We start from the raw sequence: 25009 nt of genomic DNA on the forward strand, positions 1-25009 counted from the left end.
ACAAAGACAATTTGAGACAAAGCTAGAACAGCCAAACACAGAGCAATGATTATAGGGAAACAGTTCTGAGCAGGCCCGTGTATTTTATTTCTTCACTCATTTGCATCCTTCCCCCTCCAATATCAAAAGTATAACGGGCAGTATGCTCTACCCAGAATTTACACATCTACTTTGCCTTCCAGTTCAGGAAGGACTACAAGGTTTCAAAGACTGGAAATTCCTCCAGTTCCAGTTCTTGAAATAAAAATACCACGCCATCAGGGTCCCCGGAGGTCACCTCTTAATCTAGCTCAAAGAGAATGGATAATTCAACCGAAAATATTCTGAAGTCTGCAGAGCATTTTTGTGGCCAAAATAAGGTTAGCTATAATTTAAAAACATTGCAAGATATTAAGCCACCTGGGAATTATTCTCTAGACCAGAAAAAGGTGTCAATTTGCAGAAACAAGAACAGAAATTTATTGCTTACCACTGGAAACCGAAATTCTGATTTTCAACAGAAAAATCAGACATTTCCAAACTGTAAGATAAGTGCAGGGAATTTAGTGCTGTTACCCATTTCTGAGAAGCCACACTTCAGATGGCAAAGTAGAACAAATAAAATGTTCCAATGTTTAATAAAGTATTCATAAAAGCCAAGATTCTGACTCTTGTAAACTCAGGGAACTGAGTGTCTCACTGAAGTGTTACTAGCTATACAAAAACAGATCAACGTCCTTGAACGGAAAGAGACAGAAGCAAGCCAAGGGCTGTACACAAACAGAGGCCACTCATTCAGACATCGTCATTGTCAGCACGTGCAAAAATTCCCAAAAGAACAAATCCTTGAGGAATTCTCTTTTCTGCCACACAACTGGAAGAGGAAAAGCACAGGGCAGTTCCGTATTGATGACATCTGTTTTCATAGTCTGTAGTTTTCCTCAGTTTTCCTCCTGCAACCTGCTGAAATTGTTCTGAGCACTGCAAGTCGATTTCTCTCTCACCACTCTTATGAAATTTTAACTACAATGCTTTAAGCTCAATTAGTCCCTGAACTATCTTACATGGTTCCAGCCTTTAGTTTTTAATAAGCATTTATCCCTGTGGTTACAAAGGTAACCTGATTCACTCAGAAGTCTGATGAGCAGTGAGGTTTACCTTCAAAGAGTCTGCTAACACACATCAGTGCCCCATACTCACACACTGAAGTTCTGTGGGAGTGGGGAAAGAAGGAAATTTGGGACAACAACAGTGACAGGATTGACAGTAACAAGCAGTCACAGGAAAAAACATTCTCCTTCCTATTGCTTTTATTCTTTCTGTTGTTGGAGACCTCTGAGATAGGAGAAACAGGAAGAATTACATTTCCTTTGCTCGCTCTTTTTCCTTGTTGCTGGGCTTAGTTTCCTTTTCCTACACTACAGCTTGGAGGAAGGAGAAATTGTTGTTACAGGGGATAAGGAGCCAGACGTCTAAGGAAGTTGTGGATCCATTCATAACAGGCAGGAGACCAAGAATTACAAAAAATTAATTGTTAGGGAATTTGGCTTGCCAGTAATTTTCTTCCAGTTATGAATGCTGATCATAACTCCAGGGGAAAGTGCTGCTTCCAGGACAGACAGAATAATCGATTTCATTTTGGGCTTTTTATTTGAAACTAATCAAAGGAGCAGAACAACAGCATTTATAAAAGGTTCCAAGAATAACAAAGAATCTTCTGTTGATTTCGAGTCACATAACTTACATACAGAAGCTATTTCATTTTGATAGCTTATAGTCATATTGATATCGACCAAAGGCACCTGCAACTGTCTTGGTTGCACATGCACTGCAGTAATTATGCATGCAAGTGAGCAAATTAGACATTTCTCTGGTTGAGGACCAGTATATTTACTCTAAGTGAATACACGATCATGGTAACTGTACACACAAATTATGCATGCATGCAGTTTTAAAAATGAATTGTTGCATTCATTGTCTCTACTTTCATAATGTCCTATGGAAACACTCATCCACTGAAAACAATAGTAAAAAGTATTAACTTTTTAAAAGATGCACATTTATTCAACTGTCCACTGAACATTAAAAAAATAAAACAATCCAGTAATGTTGTTTTCCAAGCTGATACATCAGCAAAATTTCACCACTGTCACAAGATTTACCAAGATGAAAAGAAGAGCATATTTAAACATAGCTTCTTACTCCTCCTTTTTAAGTGTTTACTAACCAGTAAGTTTGTTAAGGTAATAAAGGATTGGTAATTATTTGAAAAAATAATGCATATGATCAAGTTTTGAGAAAGAACCGAGCTAAATTGCTATCTGCAATCCTATTAGAGATAAGTTGAAATTTTTAAGAAGTTGGGATTTTCAACATCCTTAAGTCTATCCGACTTGATTATGCTTCAGACCAGAAGAGTTGGTGCATTCAAAACCATACAACGTGTTTTTATTAAGGTACATAAACAACAACATGGAAAATAGGCTTTCATCTTTCAAGACCATATTAACATAAGGAACAGTTCCGCTAGGGCAAAAGCATTTATTATTAAGTATTTCAAGGGATGTGACAGAAGTAATAAAATATTTAGATATTGCTGTATTCTGGCAGATCACGGCGTAGTCGTATTGCCTTTAGCTTCTCTACTTTGATTTTTGTTCGCAACAGTTCTTCTTCCAGCTGCTGCTTTCTTTTCAAACCATCTCTTTTTTCTTGGACATAAAGCCCAATTTTTCTTTGATTTTCTAATATTATTTGATGCTCTTCTTTCAGCATTTGCAACATCTGTGGGTCATACCCACACATCGGTCTAAAGCGTTCTCCAACCTCAAGCCTAAAAAACTCATCTCTTCTTGGCACAGGAGAGGGAGACATCATAACTCTCATGTCAACTGAAGATACTGACGTTGAAGGAGACCTTTCCATAATGTGCACCAACTGGTGTTCTTCCTCTTGTTCTACGTTCTCACTTGGCTGTGAGTCTATAATCAGAGAAGGAGGAGGTTTGACATCCTCTTCTGACTGCAACTCCATCATGACTGTAGCAGGATGGTGATCCAACATTGCCTGTGGTGAACTGGTACCAGCAATTGTTTCTTTATCGATACTAGTGCTAGAACACACAAAATCATATTTAAATAATCCATTAAAAACTATAAAAAACAAACAAACATAGTTGTAAGTAACCAAAGCTTCATTTGAAACTTTACTCTGTGCTACCCATGCCTGGACCTCTACTTTGTTACATGAACATGATCTGTATCCCTCCTGCCTTCCACCACACACTTACAGCCCCATCTCACTTAGATGCTATTGCTGCTCTGAAGGCAGTACAGCCTACAGTGAACAATCCTGGTAGGTTCTTATTCTGAAACAGGATAAGCAAGCATTAGTGGTAAGTGAGAATAAAAACAAAGCAGCAGCAGAAGGTGATGCAAGTGATGGAGGAAACAGTTTGTGTAATCTAGAAAGTGATTTTAAAAGACCATAAACTAGCAGAAACATTTCCATCTCCCTTAACTCCCAAACTTACTAATCTCCTCCTGTTCTAATGCGTTCCCTGTTTCTGACTCATGCACCTAAATGTTTAGGCTTTTCTTTTTATTTTTTGCAAAACAATCCCTGAATAAAATGACACAAGAAGCCTGGGGAGAAGAAACCACAGCCCAGATGATGACCCTGTCAGTAGATCAAGGAATCAAGCTAATCCTTGTTCCTTCCCTTTGAACCAATGATGTCACTAGTTTTCTGAAGTTTCAAGAGAGGGCATGGAAACGTTCTATTAAGAACAGCCCATAGTTCCGTGCAGCATTTTTCCAGCTTTTCTGAAGTGCAACACCCACTTGACTCATCTGCCTTTGTGCAAACCCCTGAGTCAGCAGCACCTCCAGTCATGATTTGACATTACATTGGCTTTGATGATATTAATGGCTCAAGCTGCTCCTGTCTACTTCTCCACCATCAGTTGTGTCTGAAACCCCATAGTTCTGCACATCACTCCTTTCTACAGGTAATACTTCTGTAAGCCAGATCAGCTTTTTGAACTATTTGACAGTACAGATCTACAAAGAATACTCTCAGCCTGACTTGGGAGGTAGTACAGTGTAATATGGGAACAGGGATGTGTTAACCTGGCACTGAGAGCAAAGACAGTGCACCACCACAGCCACGACTGTTCAAAACAGAGGCTATGGCTAGTGGTTACAGATGTGAGACATTCCCAACCCTGGAAGAACTAAGCTGGCTGCTAGCAGCTAAAGGCAGTGAGTGGATCCATGATTAATACAACATTCACAGATGCGCCCTGACCCTGGAGGACTTGAGTGCTGTCTATTAAAATGGAAGCAGGTGTGTGTGTATTTATTTATTTTTTTTAACTCCTTGCAAGCTCTACAAGCCACAGTCTGAGGAGCGCTGATTACTAAAAACACTACCCTGGTCAGCAGCAGATTTGGGTTCAAATTCCCAGAAGCATGGGAGAATTCTAATTTGTGTGTCATACTTCTCGTGTAAGTGTGCTGACTCCTTGCAGAGATATCAAAAGAAAGCATTATCTCCTTTGCATCTCGCTTTGGTCTTCAAAACTCTTGGTTCAAAAGAAATAAGCAGCCACAGCTGCAGCTTCCAAAGGATCCTAGCTAGTCCACCATCCATTAACATGAAAAAGCAATTTCTAGAATAAAAGCATGGAAACTTCTAAATATTCAATTATAAGAATGTTCCACAGGGTCAGAGAAATGTATTTTCGAAAAATTAGTTCTGCCAACTATCCAAAGCATTTAAATTAAGGCTTTCAAAAAGAAAAAGTCTATCTGAAGCAGGAATTGAAAACAGAACTTCCATTTATCCCTGAAGAAAACAATCTTAATTCTGCCTACTGTCACCCGAGCTGCATATCAAGTATCAATTCTATCACCCTACTCCCTCTTCCTCATGCCTCAAAGCTTCACCTGCTTCTCTACACCTTTCTCACACTCCACTCCCTCCTCTCCTGGAGCATCTAGAAGTACTTTCCCGCATACAAATTTTCACTGTTTCTCCCCTCGCTGACTGTAGTTCTGGGTCTCCCCTTTCCCAACCACAGCTTCGAACACAGCTTCCCTCTTATTTATTTGCTGGCTTCTAGCCAGCTTCTAGCCTGAGAAACCTGGAAACAACTAGCAGGAGAAGCAGATCATTCTGACAAAAGGGAACAGAGGGAGGGGGCAGAAAGAGAAAGTGTGAGAGGTTAAGAGAAGAAAGATAGGTGAGGACTGGTCTAACATAGACTAGAGCCTCTAGACAGTGACAAATCCATCTCTTACAGTGTATTCCACACAGAATTTGAAAATGACCAAGTCTTCAGGTAACTCAGATGAAGCTGTTTGTTGGGTTTTGTTTTTTTTTCTCTTCAGAGGAAACCAATTAGAGAAGAGAGAAAGAAGGAACTGAGAAACAAAAGGAACGCCTGCATGGTGGTTACTAATGTTGTTTCTGACAACTTGACTGAAAGAAAGACAAACAACAGTTACCACAATTGGGGGATGGTATTTATAACCCTGGAGGCACCCATGATTCACTCGGTTTTGTTTAATCACAGTGAGCTAGAAATTGCTTAAAGGTGCAATTAAGAATTTGGATTCATTATAAGTTCTATTTCCCTCCAAAAAGCTAAGCCATGTCCTAGAGAGTTAAAACCCAATATTGGGCTCTCAAAATCGGGATGAAATGCATCTTAGTTAAAATTAGAACTACCAAATAATGATGTATTTGTGCAGAAAAGCATATTTAGATGATAATCTTGCCCTTCCACACGCAGTGCCTTGGCTGTCCCTAGGAACAACCATTTGGGGTAAGCAGTAATCAAATCAATGTTCCCAGAGCCATAAAGGACTGCAAAAAACGTTTACATTACAGGAGACAAACTATGGAGATCATTAGGTCTTAATCATTCATGAAAAGCGGCCCTGCTTTTTATAAGCCGATCTGCAAACCAAAGTTCTCACACTACTGTTTTTTTTTTCCTCCTTACAAAAGTTGGTAGTCAAGACACTGCAACCTTTATTAGCGCAATTAAAAGCCTTGTTTTGTTCCAGAGAATTCTTTGGAACCGTTCCTCCAGGGGCATTCACCAGGAGCAGCAGTGCAGCCCAGTTGCTTCAGACTCCTTTATGCCAAGGACCCACAGCAGCATATTTTTAGAGCATCTGGCATGTTGGGATTTAGACAATTGTTACCATTCAGTCCAACCAGTGGCACCGTGAATCAAATTCGTCCTGTGTACGCATGCCAGCTTTTCTTAGAGCATTTAGCTGTTGCACCAACTATCTGTGTATCTGATTGAAATATGGAAAGTTCACTTCCCATTAATCTGTTTGTGAAAAGGAGAAAAAAAAATCTTGAGATTTCTCAGGATTTGTGGGCAGTTATTTGGCTTTGATCCCTCCTGCCTAGCTTACTTTGTGTATCTGGAGGAACCAAAACCTGACCAAGGCATTTTTGGATCCCTCAAGGACCAATACAGAACCAGCAGAGTGCTGCAAGTCAGATACGAGGGACATTCGCCAGCTGTGTAAGAAAGTCTGCATGCTGCCTGCCTGTATTATGTCTGGCTTCAAATCTAGACAGTGCGCCTCACTTTACTGAGCAGTAAAAAAAAAAAAAAAAAAAAAAAAGCCCTGCAAAAAAAAGAAAACTTCTATTGCTGTATCTCTCAGTTTCTCTTCGTGTGCATTTAAGCTGCTCAGCATACGATACAGAACTGCTTGGAGTTTAGACTGCAATTAGCTGTGCTCCAGTTTCAGAGGCTGATCATTAGTGCAAGAAAAGTAAAATTTTTAAAGAACATTTGCACTCGCAAAGTCACTGTGGTATGGGGAGTAATTTTTTTTTAAAGGATTGGGATCAGTTAAAACAATATGCACATCAGAGCAAACGAGAGGAAAAACAAGCTCCCTGAGCAAGGTTTCTTAGCTCTGCAAACTAACTTTATCAAAAACCTTACATAAACCGGTAACAGTTGCACATGTTGCAAAATGACTGCAGTATTGCCTTAAATGGAGGAGAATAGCCATCACTTTGTCAGTGTTTGAATAATCTGCCTATTAAAAGGTAGGGGAGGGGTAGAGGTTGGAGCTACTATTTCTCTTTGATTCTCCCTTAACCCTCACTTTCCGGAGTATGACAAAGACTGAAACAGGCTTTGAAAGAGCTGAGAAACGAATGCAGTGCCAAGTCACCATAAAGCTGGCCATAAAACAAAAGCAAAATGATTTTGTCATTGTTCCCAGTTTTGGGATTTTCCCCTGCAAACGCTTCCTTTAGGACACCGAACCCAAGCAAAGCGTTACGCGGTAGATAGGAGGCGCCATCATTTTCATTCAGTAACAAAATAAAAAGAATTCTCTCACCTTTGGACACCGCTCCTTAAACACACATTGGAAATCTGTGGAATCATCTCCACAACTTTCTTGGTTGGCTCGGAAATGCTGCTTTTACATTCTGAATGAGTCTCCTTTTGCTGCAATAGCTCCTGCTTGGCGTATTCTTTGAGCCTCTTGTACAGCGTGCGCAGGCCCTGTGCGGTGCGAGGCGGGCGATCTACTCCGATGGCATTGTAGTTATCGGCTATGATATCCCAGCATTTGTTTTTTTCCACTATTACAGAATGCTTATTGGTGTGTTCTTCGAGAATTTTAACGTAAGGCTTCACGAGTTTTAGCAAATCGAGCTTTTCAGATAAGGTGAAATTAGAAGATCTGGCCTTCCCGACCATTGTTAGCTTTGAATTAAGGAAGCAGCTCCCGAAGCCACCATGCAGTCCCTAGCTCTGCTCAGCTCTTTTTCACAAACAGAAAAAGATCAGGCTTAACTAGGCTAGTCTCATTTAGGCCCACGCCTACAAGGGAGGGTTTATTAAAATTCCTTCAGCTTAAGCTGACGCAGGTTCAGGAAATCTGCTTAAGCCAAGCCTGACCTACATAAGGCTTCAGACTGAAGAAGACGAGAAGAAACAAGCAAAATACACTTTTGTATGAAGAGACCAGACGTACGCAGGATTTAAAAACATAAAGGTTTAAAGATTAGCACATTACCCAGCTAAAAATTACCTAATTTAGCTTGAGTAACAAGCTCTGACACATAGCTCCGGCTCTCTCACACGTATCTCAAACTGAAACCGCGCTCGAGATTTTACACGCGACGACGTCCACAAAAAGCAACAATTGTTTTGTGCCGTTTATTGACTGTTAAACCGAGCAGGAGGAGAAGCGAGCAAGTAGAGCGCAATGAGCGCGGCGTGTGTAGAGAGATCCCTAACAGAGCCCCCGAGCACCGCTCCCCGGCTGCTGCCGCTCTCGCAGCATTTGCATAATGCTGGTCCTGCTGTCAATCAGCAATTGCATATCCCCTAGCTAGTTAGGTTACACTCGGGCTTCGCAGCAAAGCTAAGCTTCCCCTGCATTTCGCAGGCTGCTCCTGCTACCTACACGGAGGCTTCTTAAAGAGGCAGTTTCTATTCCTGGCCGAACGCTTAACGGCAGCGAAAGACACCAAAATCCCAGCGAGAAAGCCCCAAACGCCGCCGCGTGAGCCCTGAATCAGCTTTTTATTACAACTTCAGCCTGCAGCTGTGCCCTGCTAAAACATGCCTGCCTTGTAACGCATGTGTCATCGCCATTCAGGCCGCGGCGGCTGCGAAATGGCATGAGCTAACTCTTGGGCTACATGCAATAAAGGTTACATTCAATCACGACAGATTTACCGAGTGCAGTGCGGCGCGTGGATACCGAGACCAAGAAACAATCTGCTTTTATGAGGATACTTCTAGGCGTTCTCTCAGGATAAGAATCTGATTTCTATTAATGAGGTGCGTGTGCATTTCTCATGTTTGCTCAAAAGTCTGTCACCTTAAGCCAAGCCTTAGCACAAAAACGCACCCCAGGCTTTCAATTTCTGCGGTCAAAACTAAATTAACGAATCGGAGAAAAAGGGGAAAAAAAAACACACATAAAAGGAAAGGTGCTCATGAAACCCAAAACCAAGTCTGAAAAATGACATACGTCATTGAGAGAATCCAGAGGGTGGAAACAAACACAATTTGAGATAGTGGCAACAGCCTCTCGAGCTTAACATGTTCAGCCTTGAAAACAAGGAGCCTGGAAGGGGGGTGAGGGCAAGAGGAACCTAATTATAGTCTGAAATATCCGAAGGCAATAAAGATCTGGGTATAAACTTGCTTGCTCTAAGGGGGAGAAAAGCCAAAGCAGACGCAAGACGCATTCAAAATAAAAAACCTTCAATTAAACAAAGGGAGACTTTAGCTGCTAAGGATCAGTCAGCGGTTAGAACAAGAAGCGTGGTTGGAACAACTGCTGAAGCTCGCCTCGCCCATACCACCTCGCATTTGCGACTGGTCCGCTTTGCTGGAACTGCTTCCAAGCCAACATTAAATCGAGCGTTTTATAGTCTGAAGCCCATCTCGGTAGACTTTGAGAAACAAAATACTCATGTGGTTAGAAGCACTGTATGAAAACCATTACTTTTGAACACCTAATCCTTCATTTCCCCACACTTTGCTCTTTACTAAAATGAAGAGTTGGATGCTGGTGGTTATTTTATTTTAATTGCATTTGGTTGCTCTCTAGTAACTACAAAAATAAAAAAAAAATTGGATTATGCCTTACAAACTTCAGGCTGCTGGCAGCGTTGGAATCCAGGAGTCACCAGAGAGCCCACACTGTGCCCTCGTATCTTGGTGCAGCTGTGCACTGCCCAATCTCATGACTTTTTAGTGACAAAATAAAACGATTAACATTAGGTTTTGTGATTAAAGGCTCCTCCCCACAAACACAGAGGAGCATAGATAACCAAGATCGGACAGAGGAACCCCAATAACTGTAGCAAAAAGAGCAGAGCTCTCAGTCTGGCTGTTACCACATCTGCCACAGAAGCACAGGCAGCACAAGGGCTCAAGGAGCAGGGCCGTGACAGAGAGCCGGTGGGAGAGGCTCTCTGGATCACCTTGCAAACTGGGGGGGGGGGGGGGGGGGGTCACAGCCCACTGGGGCATGGGACTCATTATGGGCTGCCAGGAAGAGTATTTTAGGATTGCACAAGGCTTAGTACAGGATATTTAAAGGAAGAACCAAGGGCAAGGAAAGTGAGGGATGAAAGGGTTTGGGGAAGGAACAAGCACAAGTGAATACTGGGGAAATGGGACAAGAGGGGCCCAGATGCACGTCAGCAGAAGCAACTCAGTACAGTAGTCCAGCCATGCCCTAGGCCTGGTCACTGCAGTTTGTCCTCATTTCTTATTAAACTGCATTTATAACTCTTTTCCTGGGTGAGAGGAATCCTTAGTCTGTGTGCTCAAGTGTGCGTGGAAGTGCATCCAGGAACTGGAGCTGGACCACAGGTCACAGGGACCCAGGTGCTCAGGGTGCCAGCGAGCAGAGGTCAGAACCCATGCACATTGCATGGGTACATTTCTGTGCACGATCCCTGAGAAGCATTGAGCCTGAATAGCCAGCAAGTAGGGTAAGAGTCTTGGGAGCCACGAACAGGAGTATCTTTGAGTCTGACCAGATGCTGAAGAGAGCAGAGGGGCTGTGGACTGGCTACTGGGAAGGTCATAAATCAGAGCAGCTGCCAGAGAGACCACTCACTTTGTGTCTGTGTGGGTGAGGCAGCTGGGAAACCAGGGGTGCAGAGGAGTAAGCATCTAGGACCAGTCACAGGAGGGATCCATTTTTCATCATGATCAGCCACAGAAGGGAAAGGATGAGGCCTTTGATGCTGCTGCTGTCTGTGCAAGGGCTGTTTTCTGTGCAGCTGACCATATACGTAGTGTAGTGCATGCACATGACTGTGTGCCTCCTGGGAACAACTACATACCCCCTCACTGTGGGCTGGAGCTGGCCCCAAGGAGCTGCAGCAATCCCTCTTGTGCCAGGCTGCCAGGTGCGGCAACTCCTAACATAGAACTCTCCAAACTGGGGTTGCTTACCAGCTGACAGCTTAACACTCACCAACCTTCCACACTAATGCCATTACCGCAAAACACCACTACAGTGCTTTCTTTCGAGCAAGTGCCTGAAGGAATCAGTCTGAATTACTTATTGTTCTGCAGGAGTGTAAAATAGCCCTTGTAAAAATGAAGCTGGCTGCCAAACAAGGTTTTTTTCCTGTTTCTTTTTTTTGGGGGTGTGTGTTTTTTTTGTTGTTGTTGTTGGGTTTTTTTAACAGCTCTGCTCATCAGCCTAAGGTCACACCAGTATTTGGGTGAGAAATCACAAATCACAGAAGGTGAGAGCTCTCCGTATTAACAGTACATTCAGACTTCTTTGAGCTTCGAAAGGCGTAGTTTCAAGGTGATTTTTCTGTCAGGCATACAGCTTAATATTTGGCATAACTCAACACAAAGGTGGGACATTGCCAAAAGTGGAAGTTCTTTCTTCCTCCAGCCCTGTTATGTTTCTGCCCCTTCCCTGTGCTGATATAAGCACTCACAAAGCACTGGTTTTTATTTGTTTGATTCTTTAAAAAAAAAAAAACAGATGCTTCCCAATTTCAATGTTAGAATTCTTGGATTTCAAGTGGATGCAATCTTCATATTTGGAAATTCATGAAATATGGGAGCTGGGAGATTAGAATATTCAAGAGCTGAGCAACAGCTCATTGCTAACATTGAACTTAAAATAGTTGGGAAATAACACTCAAAACTACAAGTATCATTAATTCAGGGGTTTGCAGTAGAAAAGTCTGGAATAAATTTTTTTTAAAAGATACAAATAGCGCTTTCTGGAGAGCTATCAAGAGATGAATGAATCACAGATAGAAGTAGTTGGGGATTAAAGTAGCCAAACTACTATGAGATGAATTGGTGAAAAAGTTCGATGGATCCAAATTTTAGAAGCCAAGTGACAAATCTGGATCATGACCAATAATTGCATCAAGTGGCCCATTTCACTTTAGACATATATGAGACAGAAGATCCTATAAAGGATAATTTCTTAAACTAGGGAGAGAAGAGGGAGGGAAAGGATCCTTTGTCAAACAGAACTGAGGAAGAATACCTCCATTATATTCTTTTCAGGCTTTCTGATCTCTATAAAGTACACAATTAAAAGACAAAAAAAAAAGATACATGATTAAGGAGGAGACCCCAAAAAGAACATCATGAAAGATGAAGTTTAGAGCAGACTTGAATGCAGCAAATTACACTGGATTAAGATATTCAGGGTGGGACCTTTTTGTGCAAGAAACATCAGATCAACAGGTAAATGATTACTGAACTCTGTGAGGGTGCTCTGCTCCCAGAGGGGTAGTCCCAGAGTAAGTCTAAAAGATGGCTATTTTTCTTTTGTTTAACACCATATAGGCAAACTAGCTCTGGAAAGACTGGGTTTGGCATTTGTAGTCACCCAGAAGCCCAGGAATATTAAAAACAAGAGAACGACTGCAAGATTTGATCCGAAGCCGAAGAGAAACTCTGATACCCCTGTGCTTATTAGAAACTGTAAGAGGATTCAGCAGCTAAGATGGGTTGTGTTACACATCACTGAATATACTGGGGTATACTGGCAGCAAAAATATTTGGCAAGCATCGAGGCAGTTGCTCGCTTGTGCAAATGAACTTGGCAGCTGCATATGATGACTTGAGAGTGTCTGTGGGTAGTAAGGGCTGCAAAAGTTCCATTAGGTCATCCTGCAGTCTTCTTTACTGACACGACACCAAGATGGTGCCAAGTCATTCCATCGGTCTTAAGAGTGTGCTGCACCAAAGGGTGGGTGAGAAAGTTTTCAGCTCCAAAGGTCTCCCATTGTGACAGCTGTTTCATGGATAATCTCCAAAATTAAGGCTTGCAGGTATTATTCATTATGGAGAGAGTTAAGAATGACAAAATTTTGAGAGCCAGAAGTTGCAAGAAGACTTCACCTGGAAGTTACTGTGCTTAAGGAGATTCTCTCCAGAGTCTTCAAGAATTACTTTTGGAACAGTTAAAATTGTGTTTCAGATAGCTTTCTTATTTCATGCAATTTTATTCTTATCTTCATCAATTTTCACATTTTTGCCATCAACTTTGCACTTACTTGTTCCTACCCTGCCTGTACCAGAAGCTCCAGGATCACCCCTTTTCCTTCTCCTTGCGATAGTATTTCTAAATATTTCTAAACCCCTGCCCTGCATTTGGGGGATGCAGCACTAAGTTGGAAGGGAAGAACAAATGGAAGCTGTAAGCCTTTTTTATGCATCTATTCTTGTCATCACCATCTACCACGTATCAACTCCTAGCATCTAGCAGTTCTTGCAGTTCCTGGGTACATGGATCACAGGATAAGTCCAGAAAAACCAGAAGTTGACAAAGTAGTTATTGCCTTTACACTGCTCTCTTGAAATTAGCCTGAATTACGTATGGGCTACCCCAGAACTCTTACATCATGTAAAATTCTAAGCTAACTGTGCTTCCATTCCCTCTGCTGGTGCTAGGTGTTACCCCACGAAATGGAAAATACTCTGATGAGACAGTTACACCAGCCTTCTCCATGCCGAATTTTAAAGAATTCATCTCAGTCTGACATTCCAGCCCATACACTCAGATCTGTAACCATCCTTCAAAGGAAGTTTGACTTAAAGCTACAGGACTATATATTATAATGAAGTAAGTATGTAGCTACTGTATAGCACTGTAAATAAGCTCTTCACTTTACAAATAAGGGAATAGCACCACATTTTACAAATTCAGAAGTGCCTCCAGTTGCTAGTACACACTTGCACCTTCTCTTTTTCAGCAAGCTTTTTGATGACTGGAAACAAGCAGCTAAGAAATACAGAAAGATTTAGAAGCATGATCTTTTCAGGATGTTTTGCTTAAGTTCTTAAATCCCCATTTGCAAGATAGACTCTAGAAAAGCCAAGTTTCTGTAATTCTTCCATCTTTTGGAGATTATTCTTTTAAATACGAACCTCAGAATACTTCTCTACTCACTATTCCCTGCATTTGACATAGAAGCAGCTTTCTCCATTCTTCTAATTTGCTCGGAGTGGCTATTTTGAGGACTCAGAGATGATTGCCTAACCACTATCATGTTGATTTTATCAAAGTCATATTGCGATAATGCTTCTTTTTCAGGGGGAGACATAAGGCCCAAAGCCAAAAGCTGGGATTGAACTCTAGTCATGCTGGCATAGCAACAAAGGGGATCCAAACAATGAGCACAGCTACAGAAGGATATGAAGGAATCCAGGCAAAGTCTGCAATAATACTTATTATAGCTCAAAAGCACCTTCCATTTCACTTGAATAAGGTATTTCTTGTCCTTTCATCTGATACCTACACCCTCTCCCATCTTCCCTTAAATCCAAAGTTGTATCTAATCTAATGGAGACAGGAGGGTGCTGGGGAGAAACAGACTTTCTGAAGGGTGAGAGTAGAAATGAAAAAGGCCTAAGAAATTTAGGACAGCTGTGAGTTTCTTCTTTTGCCCATCTTCACTCCTTACACACAAAAAGGCTTGATAATAAATTTCGATAAACAAGAAGTTAAGAAGAAACCATAGGGACAGTTTTCCTCAGAATGAAACTGACAGAATCCTTACTCCTAAATCCAAACTGTTAAAAATAGTCTCTAGGCTGAGTATCTCCTAAGTTCCCTATTTCAAAAGTTACAGTACTAGATAAATGTTTTTTCTACATATTTCATATATTTGCATGCAATTCCCATGGAGCTAAATAATAATAAATATATTGGCATACTAAGTTCAATTTATGGCCCATTCCCATCCTGGAAAAGTGAGTTTCCTTTATATCTGCAGATTCAACATAAGGTCTCTATATCTGCATAAAAAAAGAGAACTTTGGTCTTCTTTTTCCTTGTTTACAAATTTTTAATTTTCAGTAACTCGACACATTGAAAATAAAGGGAAAAAACATATAAAAGATGGTTGTCTACATGAAGCACAGCTCTCTTCAACAGTGTATCCATCACTATTCAAAAGTAAAGAAACTAGCAATTTCTGTCGCAAAGAAGCAAATACTGTTCAGTTTAATAGGCAAGATGCTACCAAAATACTTCTACATTAATCCTTACAGCTTTTTGGAAATTGTTTCATATCTTCTATCTAATAAAACCCTGATAGTCTTTATTTTCTGACCGTCTAATACCCTTCTGATTTCTAGTCTCCTTCCTCTCTCCTTCATTATCTCCACTGGTTCAAATGCATACATTAGAGCATAAGTCACTAGGACACAAAAGTATATTTCACTGTCAATTCGCTGCCCTTTTCACAAATGTGTGAATATCCTGGTTATGTCATCTGTCATTACATAAAGCCTAGCTATTCACATGACAGCTAGATATGATCATATCAAGTTATAAATTATGTTGGACTAACTGTGGAAAGATCACACGAGAACTGCACAAGTCTGGATTTGTTTTAAAGCAGCCCATTATACCGCACTGCAGATGGCTGCCCCATCCAGGAAAGCAGCTTTGCACTTGCTGAACATTATATGATACGTTGCTTTTGGTGGTGGAGTGTCAACGGTTTACAGGCGTTAGGCCCGGTTCCATGACGAAGGGGACAGGGGATCCATGGGCCCACGCCCCGGGAAAAAGGGAAAAGGGGAAAGGGTAAGGAGATGGCCCTGAGAGCAAAGAACAGCGGCAACAATCTGAGGAGAAACAAACTAATTTACTAAATAAGATATCGGAATGCCAAACAACACACTATAATACAATATAATTACAATTTAAGCTGATAAATCCAATACAGAGAGAGAGAATGTCCCAATATCAAGGTAGGCCTTACTCTACTACCGACGATAAGACGGCTGGAGAGCGAGGTGCTGCCAGGATGAGAGACGGCGGAAAAAGGGATGAGGTCTCGTGATCTGCAAGTTTTTATACTGTGAGCTTTTATCTTTTCCCTCCGGCTGGAAAATGGTAACAGAGGAGCAAAGTACCGTGGGGAATGTAGTAGTCCTTCTCTTCTGAGAACCAGGTACATTCACTACATGATGTTATGATGTGGAGTACCAATAACCGAAAATCATAAAACCATGACATGGAGCTGGCGTAGTTTCCTTCCATCCATCTCACACATGGTGGTTTACCTCTGCAACCACAGTGCATCTTACTACTTGACTGGTGGAAAGTCCAAACTCAAGATAAGTGACACTGGTTAGGGAGGAGAACTTCGTCAACAGGCCAGTGTATCACATCAGGATACCGTACTGTTTTCCTTGTGTTCAGTCTATGGTAATGACTCTAAGTTATTTGATTACAGCTACAATTCAATAATGGTTTCTCCCCTGTAAACGTTAAAACGGAAGATGTGAGGGAAGTCATGCCTGCCGCATTTGGTGCTTCTTAGCACAGAAATAGAAGCCCTTAAATACAGGGTTCTGTTCTGGCCATTACCATAAAGCAGGTGAGGAATATAGAATAGCAAGGGAGGAGGGACAGAGTGAAGAGTCATGAAAACAAGCAAGGATTACGGCCAGTCTTATTCAGAGCTGTTTGCAGTAATTAAATGGGCACAGAACCTAATTTGTAGCCTGTGGGAATATTTTGATTTTGAGTAGACGGAGGTGTTGTCACCAGGTGTGTTACTTGTGCTCTCACAGCTTTGGGAACCTCTTTCCTGTTGGACTCAATGATCCTCATGGGTCCCTTCCAACTCAGAATGTTCCGATTCTATAATGCCAGACCAGGGTGCTAGAGTGAGGAATATCTCAACTTTTTTTCTTATGTTCTAGGAATTCTGAATGCTAAGATTACAGTAGGAAAGTTGGTTTGCTAAAACATTGCTTCCTGCTTTGCTACCATACCATCTGAAGGTGTAACTGAAAGCAATGCATGACCATAGCAAAGGGTCCTCCTCTGGGGAACCCTGAGCATACATAATTAACTGGGGAAGTGCCAAAGAAGGTCAGATGCCTGCAGCAGAGTAGAGGACATTATCTCATATCCCAAGAAAGAACACCAAGCAAAATGCATCACCGTGAGGAGATGCCACAAGTCCAAAGCCGCAACCCAGAAAACACAAATCATCTAGAATTGAACCACAAAATCCTCTGCAAAAAGTCTGCCTGCAATATGTTGATTGCTGGGGAGTGAGGTACTGGGCCAGTAGGTGACAATTTGTATGGATACCGACCATGGCTGATGCATAAACGGACGCTTCCGGAACAGCATCACATCAAGAGATACAAAAAATTTCCTCTCCTATAAACTTACTTTAACGTCAGTCTAATTTTCTTAATCAGTCCCCAGGTACAGGTGACTCCTGTGCAGAAGAGAAACTATCCTGAACTTAGTGTGAGCTTGCCTCTTCACTACTATAGCCTACTCTGTCTATCGCACTGCAGGGAGAAGCAGTTTATTTTATATAATGGAGAACTACCAAAATGATATTATTTTGAATACAAGGTGGTAACAAAAATTAACAACACAAAATCTAATGAGAGCAATGTGGTGATGAATTATTTCAACTGAGGCATCCACTTAGTACATCTTAGCTGTACTAAGATATACGTAGTTGTTATTAAAAGCTACAGATGTTTATACAGTGTCTTTTACCCAAAGAGTTAACTGCTTTACCAACTGTTTATAAAAACTCTTGAGGGGCCCGCTGCACTGCAGCTATACATGCAGCTCCACCACTAATATAGACAGATGGTAAAAATACCCGACTGGAATATCTTCTCCAGTTCAATCTGTGAAGTGCAATAGTGGAAATGAAGGAAACAATAGAAAGTACAATTAAATTACAATTACAATGTTTTAAAAACCTGATGGAGACAAACAATCCTATTATGAAAATAAAATTCATTTAAATGAGGAAAGAGTTTAAACATTATAGGTCAACGTACTCAGTAGACATTAATATTCCAGGGCAGTTGGAAAATATATTCAAAACTGTATGCAAATAATAAATACAGTTAAAACTATAAGCATGAAAAATATTCAAGAACATTCTGTCACCTTAGAGCGAACGCTTTAATCTTGTTCTGAAATACAGTTACAATCTGTCTGCATTGTTAGTTCAAAGGTAATATTTGAATACGACCTGACAAAATTTCTCTTAGAAGGAACATTAACAGATGTTAGTGATGGATGAAAGACAAGGTACTGCTCAGACAAAAACGGAACAAGAGGTGGGTTGTAACAGAGCGACAGTCTCTTTATGCAGCTTTTCTGTTCACCTACATCAGATTCAAACAATGAATTCTCAGTGCAACTTGAATGTTATGTCCAAGCATACAGGTGAAAGAGCTATTTGTCTCCACACGTGATATAGCAAACCCAGGGAAAACGAGACAGCATTCTCCTACATTAAAAAACCCAACAGAAAGTAAACTGAAAACTCAGATGAAAAGCATAAATTTAATTCATTACATATATAGATTTATATGTATACACACATAAAATGTTACACTGAACAAGGTAGCGCAGATAACCTCAGCTGTGGCCAGTCCCCCTTACTAGCAATATATGTGCATTGATCATCTCGTAGAGTATAAGTCCAAAAATTTAATCCAGAGTACTAAGACACTGAGGAGTTCAGTATAGTTCAGAGATTTGTCTGTCTGTGGATACTTCAGTCGCAAACTATTTGTCGCGTAATTGCTCACAGGACCTCAGAAAGTAATGAGGACAAGTAGAAGCCAAGGAATTTTAAGAGCTGCAATAATATTCTTCCAGACTTATAATTTTCAATTTCTGTTATATATTTTTGGAATGGTAAAATAAGCTTCATTTTCAAAGAGCATACAGACTTATCCAACTGAATTCTTTGCAGGCATATGAGAGAGATAAATTGCCTCTCCCCACCACATCTGTTGGCAGTGTCAAATAGTAATATATTCTGAATACCAAAAAAAGGTACCAAAATGATTGCCACACTGTTTGCCTCGTGGGAGAGAAAAAAAAAAATACTGATTCATAAAACTGTAATAACCTTTATTTTCTTACATTGATATTTACCGAGAAACATCATTTTTCAGTATTCAGAACTCATCATAAACATGGTTAGCTGCTTGTAGAACACCATGTTTCTATAAGCTTGCATCTGAAATATCTTCAGATCCAAACCCTGATACCGCTAAAATGGCCTCAAGTTACACCAGGAGAGGTTCAGGTTGGATATTAGGAAAAATTTCTTCTCCAGAAGAGTGGTCAGGTGCTGCAATGGGCTGCTCCGGGAGGTGGTTGAGTCACTGTCTCTGGTGGTGTTCAAGAAATGTTTAGATGTTGTGCTAAGGTATGTACTTTAGTGGGAAATACTGGTGATAGGTGGGCGGTTGGATTGGATGATCTTGGAGGTCTTTTCCAACCTTGGTGATTCTATGATTCTATACGAAATCTCTTAAAATTACAGCGTATAGGCAGGTTTCACTCTACAAAAGTTGATATGATTTTATTAAAACCCCTTTAGAGGCTTTTATCTCATCTGATAGAAGTTTAGATTCCTTTTCATTAGTGCACTATTAGGAAAAAGCCTGGAGAAGCAAGTATTTTTAAGCCAGATATGCTATAATTTTTAGATGGAAGTTATCTAATCAACACCAGAATACTGACACAGTGTGTCAGATAAGTTTCACTGAAAGAATGTGCAGCATTTTCAGGCTCAGAAATGAGCAATGAACAGTGCAGTTGTCCAACTGTCCACAGGTGTTTCATAAGAATTTCAGTGGAAGCTGGGGTATTCATTTACACATTCCACTGCTGTACTAGGAACCCAAACACAGCAGCTTTCAGGGTGATATAAAGTTAACAAACAGCTTATTATGTGCATTAAACGCTATTCAGACAGTAAGCCAAAATAACACGTACGCAGACTTTTTAAATCTTGAAATTATCTTGATGTCCCTTTAGAAGAGAAGTCTTTTTTTGATTAAAGATATAATTCCATTACAATAGTAATAATAAACAAATACCAATTCTGGCTTTCACAACTGGTTTCCATTACTTTTGAATTTCATACCAGAAACGGTTTTGTCAAAACAATTTAGTTTCACACTACAAAAGAGGTTATAGTTTACACAGTTTACAGAATGGCTCTATCAGCTGTAATGAATAGCAGAGAAAAATAATGTAAGTGGCAGACGGTGTCTTGGAGAATCTAAGTTATTAAGAAACTGCTTAAGATTTAATGAAGCCTCGATGCAAGACTGTTTTCACAGTGCAGCGTTTGTACCAGCAGCGAGTCTGATGACCATAACTAACATTTACTTGTGATATCCCTTTTTTTTTCTTTTTGAGCTTTGCAAAGAATTGCAGGATCAGCCCTGACCTACAGGCATCGAAAGGCTCTGGCTCAAAATGGTTTGTTTGGTTACTCAAGCAGTGCAACATCAATGGAAACACATCACTCAGTCACACAACTTTTTCTTTTACTCAAGTGATCGCAGATACCAGCTGCACCTGGAATACGTGATACTGAAAAAGAATTTAGTATCTTTTCTACTTCACCAAAATTTTTTGTTGGGAAGATGACAGATTTCCACCCCCCAGGCCACAGGAAGATTATTTGAAAATAAATCCACTTATTATCTTTCAAGTGCACTGATAGATAGAATCAGCAGACAAATTTTTGCAGATGTATCTATAGGGAAGCAGGATCACTCAAACAAACTTGTCCTGTGCACACTGAAAACTTTCTGCAAGCATGAGCATCACAGGAAGAGTTGGAAGTTACTGCAGATAATTACAAAACTCATTGAACAAGAGGGACTTAACACATAAAAGACTGGTAAATCTTCCCACATTAGCTCTGTAAAACAGAGCACACATACTCTGGGTCACGCAACATAATTAGGGCAGCATCTCCTCAGGGCTATCACATGGGACCAATCAACATCATTTTCTGAGGGTTAAATCCAACAAGAGTCAATTGGAGTCAACAAAGTTGTTGTCTCCTTGGGTACGGAACTTATAAGATGTCAGAAAGAGCACATGGGGATCGCACAAGACATTACAATGAGATTTTTAAGAGGAAAAAACTAAGGCAGGCAAAAGGGAAGGATGAAGGTGGTTCAGGAAGGAACAAGTGTGGAAAAAGAGGAAAAATAGAAGCCAGCTTTAAACAGGTGAGACTGGTCAATGTGCTTGTCCACCTGTGCTCTGCACCCTATCACCACAAGCTGTCTCGTCTTATGAAACTACATTTCAAAATATTTCCTGGGTGAAGGGACTCTTATTATGTATGCATAAAGGCCCATGGAGTTGAACATGCCAGAAACGGGGGCTGGATCACACAGGTGCTTAGGCTCCTTTGACCTGAAGTCCCAACAACTGGCAAACCCATGTAATTGCTCGATTATCTCAGTGTGTGATCACTAGCAAACATCAAACTGGACTAGATGACAGATAGGAAACGAGGTTTGGATGCCAGATTTTGGAGCAGCCATGTATCTGGGCCAGATTTGGCAGAGACCAAAGGGCCTGGCAGCTGGCTACTGAAGGGACCAGAAAGTATAAATGAGTTACTGGAAAGAGTAGGATATCTGAGGGGAGTGACTACAGGTTGGGTGGCCACTACTAAGTCAGGACTAGCTACCAGAGTGTCACGTTGGTATGTATGCATCTGTTGTGAACAAGGCAGCTGGCAGATCAGAGATACAGCAGCCAGGTTACAAAGTAGACCATATGTATAAGGCCATGTACAGGAGGGATCTGTAATGTGTTTACCTATGTGAGTGCAGGTCTGAGGACCAGCAACATGACTGAGGCCTTTGTGGTTCACATGCCCACGTAGACAGAGGGCAGTTATTGCGGGGGGGGGGGGGAGAATTGTGTAGTATAATTCTGATTATCGAAGTAATTAGTTATGAAGAGAAAGCAGTGAATTAACTGTAAGGTAGACGTTAAGATGCATGAGTTGCCTCCAAGTGGAACGATTCTTATCCAGCAATGCAAGTAATCCAGGTAAAGCGCAATGTTCCTCAGACGCCAAATGCACACCTGCATTCATGCAACACAGAACATCTCTGCATGTCTGTGGTCATGGCACATGAAGAGTAGAAAAAGAATACACTCAATTCTGTGGAGTCAGTCAAGTCCATCAAAGTGCATTTACTACATTTCAGACACTTCACTGTCTTTGCAGTGCTTACTACCTAGCTTTTGAGAGGAATATTCATTACTGGAGTTAAAAAATTAATGAATGGTACACATGAGTGAGCACAGCCTGTCCTAGTTACATGAGAGTTAATAAGCCACGCTAGAACCTGAATGGCCACCAGAGACACTGTCATCAGATCAGATCTTACACTGAAGAAACCCTCACGGATTCTGAAAAATGTGAATTCTTTCAGTATCATTTGTATTCTCCACATGTGGCCAGCAAAGTACCCAGACTACAACACTCTTTTAAAACTTAGGGTATCCCAACTCTTTTTGTGATATTACTCTCGATAAGAGCAAGTTGACTATAAGTATGCTTATGGAAGACATATCTGAATAGCAGCACTACCAACTGGCTTGTAAAATATCAGCTTTTTTCCCTTTTCCATTTAAGAGATTTGTTTAATGCTTGTTGCTGTTACATTCTGCACAGTAGAACAACAAAGAACGCTCCCATTGCATGAGACACTAGTATTTCATAAAAGTTTAGCAAGCAGCATACCAGTCATAAGCTTTTAAATTCTCACACGACACGGCAGTAAGTAGGAAAGTGCATCTTACCAGCTTTGGGTGCACTTTGTGTTTTCATTTCCAACTTGCTGCACTGATTAGTGCTGTTCCGTGCTTTTGTAGACTTTACTTTTCCAGATGACTCAACAGACTGTGTAAAATTTTCATTCTGATTCTCATCGAATATTTCAGGAAACAATGAAGCACTTCCACGTTTTTCACTTATCTGCAAAAGAGAAAGAAGTTCAGGATAGCGTTTCCTGCAAGCAGTTGAAGTGAAACAGAAAAGAGAGCTTAACAGTTTGATAATGAGGATTATCTACCTACACAGATATGTATAATCCTAAACAAATATATGCACTCCCATTTTCAGAACAGTAAATGCGTGATCACAAAACCAAATACCATTCGTGCAAGTAGGTTATGAGCTGCATTTAATAAAAGTTTCCAAAGATAAAATTAATAAAAATTCTGGAGCTTTTTTTCGTCTGTACTATAGATTTCAGAGAAAGTTCTTTACAGCAAAACTGCAACTCAGTGTATTGGAATTTAATTAATAAATATCTTGTGTTCTAAATCGCTTTTGCCAAAGCATTAGAAACCACTGAACTCTGAACAAAGTCCAGGCCAATATGCCTCAGCTGCATTAAGAATTTGAGCTCAGTACTGATTCCCATTATTTATTTGAAAAATACTTTTCTGTGTGCACTTCACAGAGCGAGAGAAACTTACCCAAGATGGAAGATCAAATTTAGTAAGAGCAAAGGTATCAAAGTTTATTCTAAAGATACTGATGACCTAAACAGGGTCTATATGTGGTAAGTCCAGATGCTACCTTTTGTTAACAATACTGTAGGAACAAATGTAATTTTTAGCGCATTCTTCATTTTACCTCCTTTAATTTCATGTCTTGGTCTGTTTCCTCAGTTTCAATCTTGGGACAAACTGCAATACTTTTTCCTGGTGGTATAAACCTTGGCTTTTTGGCTACATTTCCTAGCACTTGACTTGGAGCTGCTGATCGCCTCATATTTAGTTTGTACTGCTCTGGAAGGAACGAAGCAGGTTAAAAAGACAGTCAGAAAAGGCTTCAGATATAGAAATATACATATAGTGAACAATACAAGCAGTCTTTTAAAAAAGCAAACAAACAAAGAAAACAATTTATGCGGCATAAAAGATTTTCAAATAACATTTTTTATTCACAAGCATCACAACTTAGGAATAAGTAAAAGAATTGCAATGTCTTAAGTACTAAGAAAGACTACTGCAATTTCTGCAGCTTCCTTTTTCATTTGGAGAGCAAGTAATGCAGCTTTCAAGAACAAGAAACGCTCTGGAGATTATCAGTGTAGGGCTTCTTATTGAGCTTTCAGAATGTTCTTTTCATAGATTGATGTAAGAGAATCAACTATTCTAAACACTTAAAACATAATTTTGAAAAACCTATTAGTAAACCAATGAATGCTGAAGTTCCAGGTCCTATCTGGGATTAGTATTTTGCATTGAACAGTCAATTATATTGGTAATTCTGACACACAGTAAAATATTAGGATTCAGCTGAGATTACATCTCCATATTATGCTCATCTGAAGAGTGGAAAGAACGTACTGTAGGTTTTCCCTCAAAACACTAGACCATTATTCCTCCAACCAGTCTCAAATGAAACACACAACCTTAATATGGCAAAGTATGCTTGCACTCGTTGCAATAAAAAGTTATAATCTTAATACTTAAATTAGTAGAAACAAAAAAAAAGAAGAAAAAAAAACCAACAGAGTAACCCAGAAGCTCAAATGACAAGGACAATGGTACAGAAACTTATGGAGCATGCTTTGGTTTATTTCTCCATTCATACATTGATTACTTTAATTGATTCTCTCCCACCTCCTATGACTAGGTAAGAATAAGCCATTAAAGCAATCGCAGACACAAATATCTCTATCGCACTGAAAACACATCTGCATCCTGTTCCAAGAGGCACTGCGTTCTTGCACTTTAATTTTTACACTGCTGTGCACTCCAGTGGCGTACCAGGGCACAGCAACCTTTCTTTCCAAGATTTACACAGAACTAGCAATGCAGTACAGTTGAAACACTTTGCAGACATTAGGCACTGTTATATCTGAGACATGCAGACACTGACAGTGCTGCTGTCTTCTCTATACTATGAATGATGACGCATACATGATACTGTTACTAGACATAAACCATAATGGCAAGGGGGACTGACGGGTCTTTTATGCAGGATCAAGGTAGGTAAGGCTACATCAAGGAATACCTCCACATTCCAACTACTTCCACCAAACAGTAAACACGCTCTTTCCAATAAGACAGCCACCACTAGCCCAAACCATCCCGTAGCTGCAGTGGCCTTGCAGATAACTCCAGGGATTCTGCAGGAGGTAATG

The 25009-nt window shown here is 40.5% G+C and overlaps 2 protein-coding genes across 4 annotated transcripts in view; both read right to left on the reverse strand.

Moving 5' to 3' along the window:
- Nucleotides 1-25009, reverse strand: part of RAD54B (RAD54 homolog B (S. cerevisiae)) — a 70100-nt gene that overhangs the window by 44667 nt on the left and 424 nt on the right. For all 3 annotated transcript variants that reach the window (XM_021388412.1, XM_021388411.1, XM_021388410.1), the window contains exons 2-3: nt 23491-23645; nt 22650-22824 (exon numbers count right to left, since the gene is read on the reverse strand). In XM_021388412.1, coding sequence (XP_021244087.1) covers nt 22650-22824; nt 23491-23645 — 330 coding nt within the window. The remainder of the gene's footprint in view (nt 1-22649; nt 22825-23490; nt 23646-25009) is intronic.
- FSBP (fibrinogen silencer binding protein) lies at nt 1607-9946 on the reverse strand. Its single transcript, XM_021388418.1, has 2 exons — nt 7368-9946; nt 1607-3091 (listed from the first exon to the last, which is right to left on the reverse strand). The coding sequence occupies exons 1-2, from the start codon at nt 7730-7732 to the stop codon at nt 2566-2568; spliced, it is 891 nt and encodes a 296-aa protein (XP_021244093.1). The 5' UTR covers nt 7733-9946; the 3' UTR covers nt 1607-2565.

This window comes from Numida meleagris, chromosome 2 (genome assembly GCF_002078875.1).
Source record: "Numida meleagris isolate 19003 breed g44 Domestic line chromosome 2, NumMel1.0, whole genome shotgun sequence".
NCBI lineage: Eukaryota > Metazoa > Chordata > Aves > Galliformes > Numididae > Numida > Numida meleagris.

Excerpts from the sequence above, each read along its gene's own strand:
- FSBP (XM_021388418.1), bottom strand. The coding sequence starts at position 7,732 with ATGGTCGGGAAGGCCAGATCTTCTAATTTCACCTTATCTGAAAAGCTC. Across the intron at positions 3,092-7,367 it reads TTAAGGAGCGGTGTCCAAAG|CACTAGTATCGATAAAGAAA; the intron begins GTGAGAGAATTC and ends TGTGTGTTCTAG.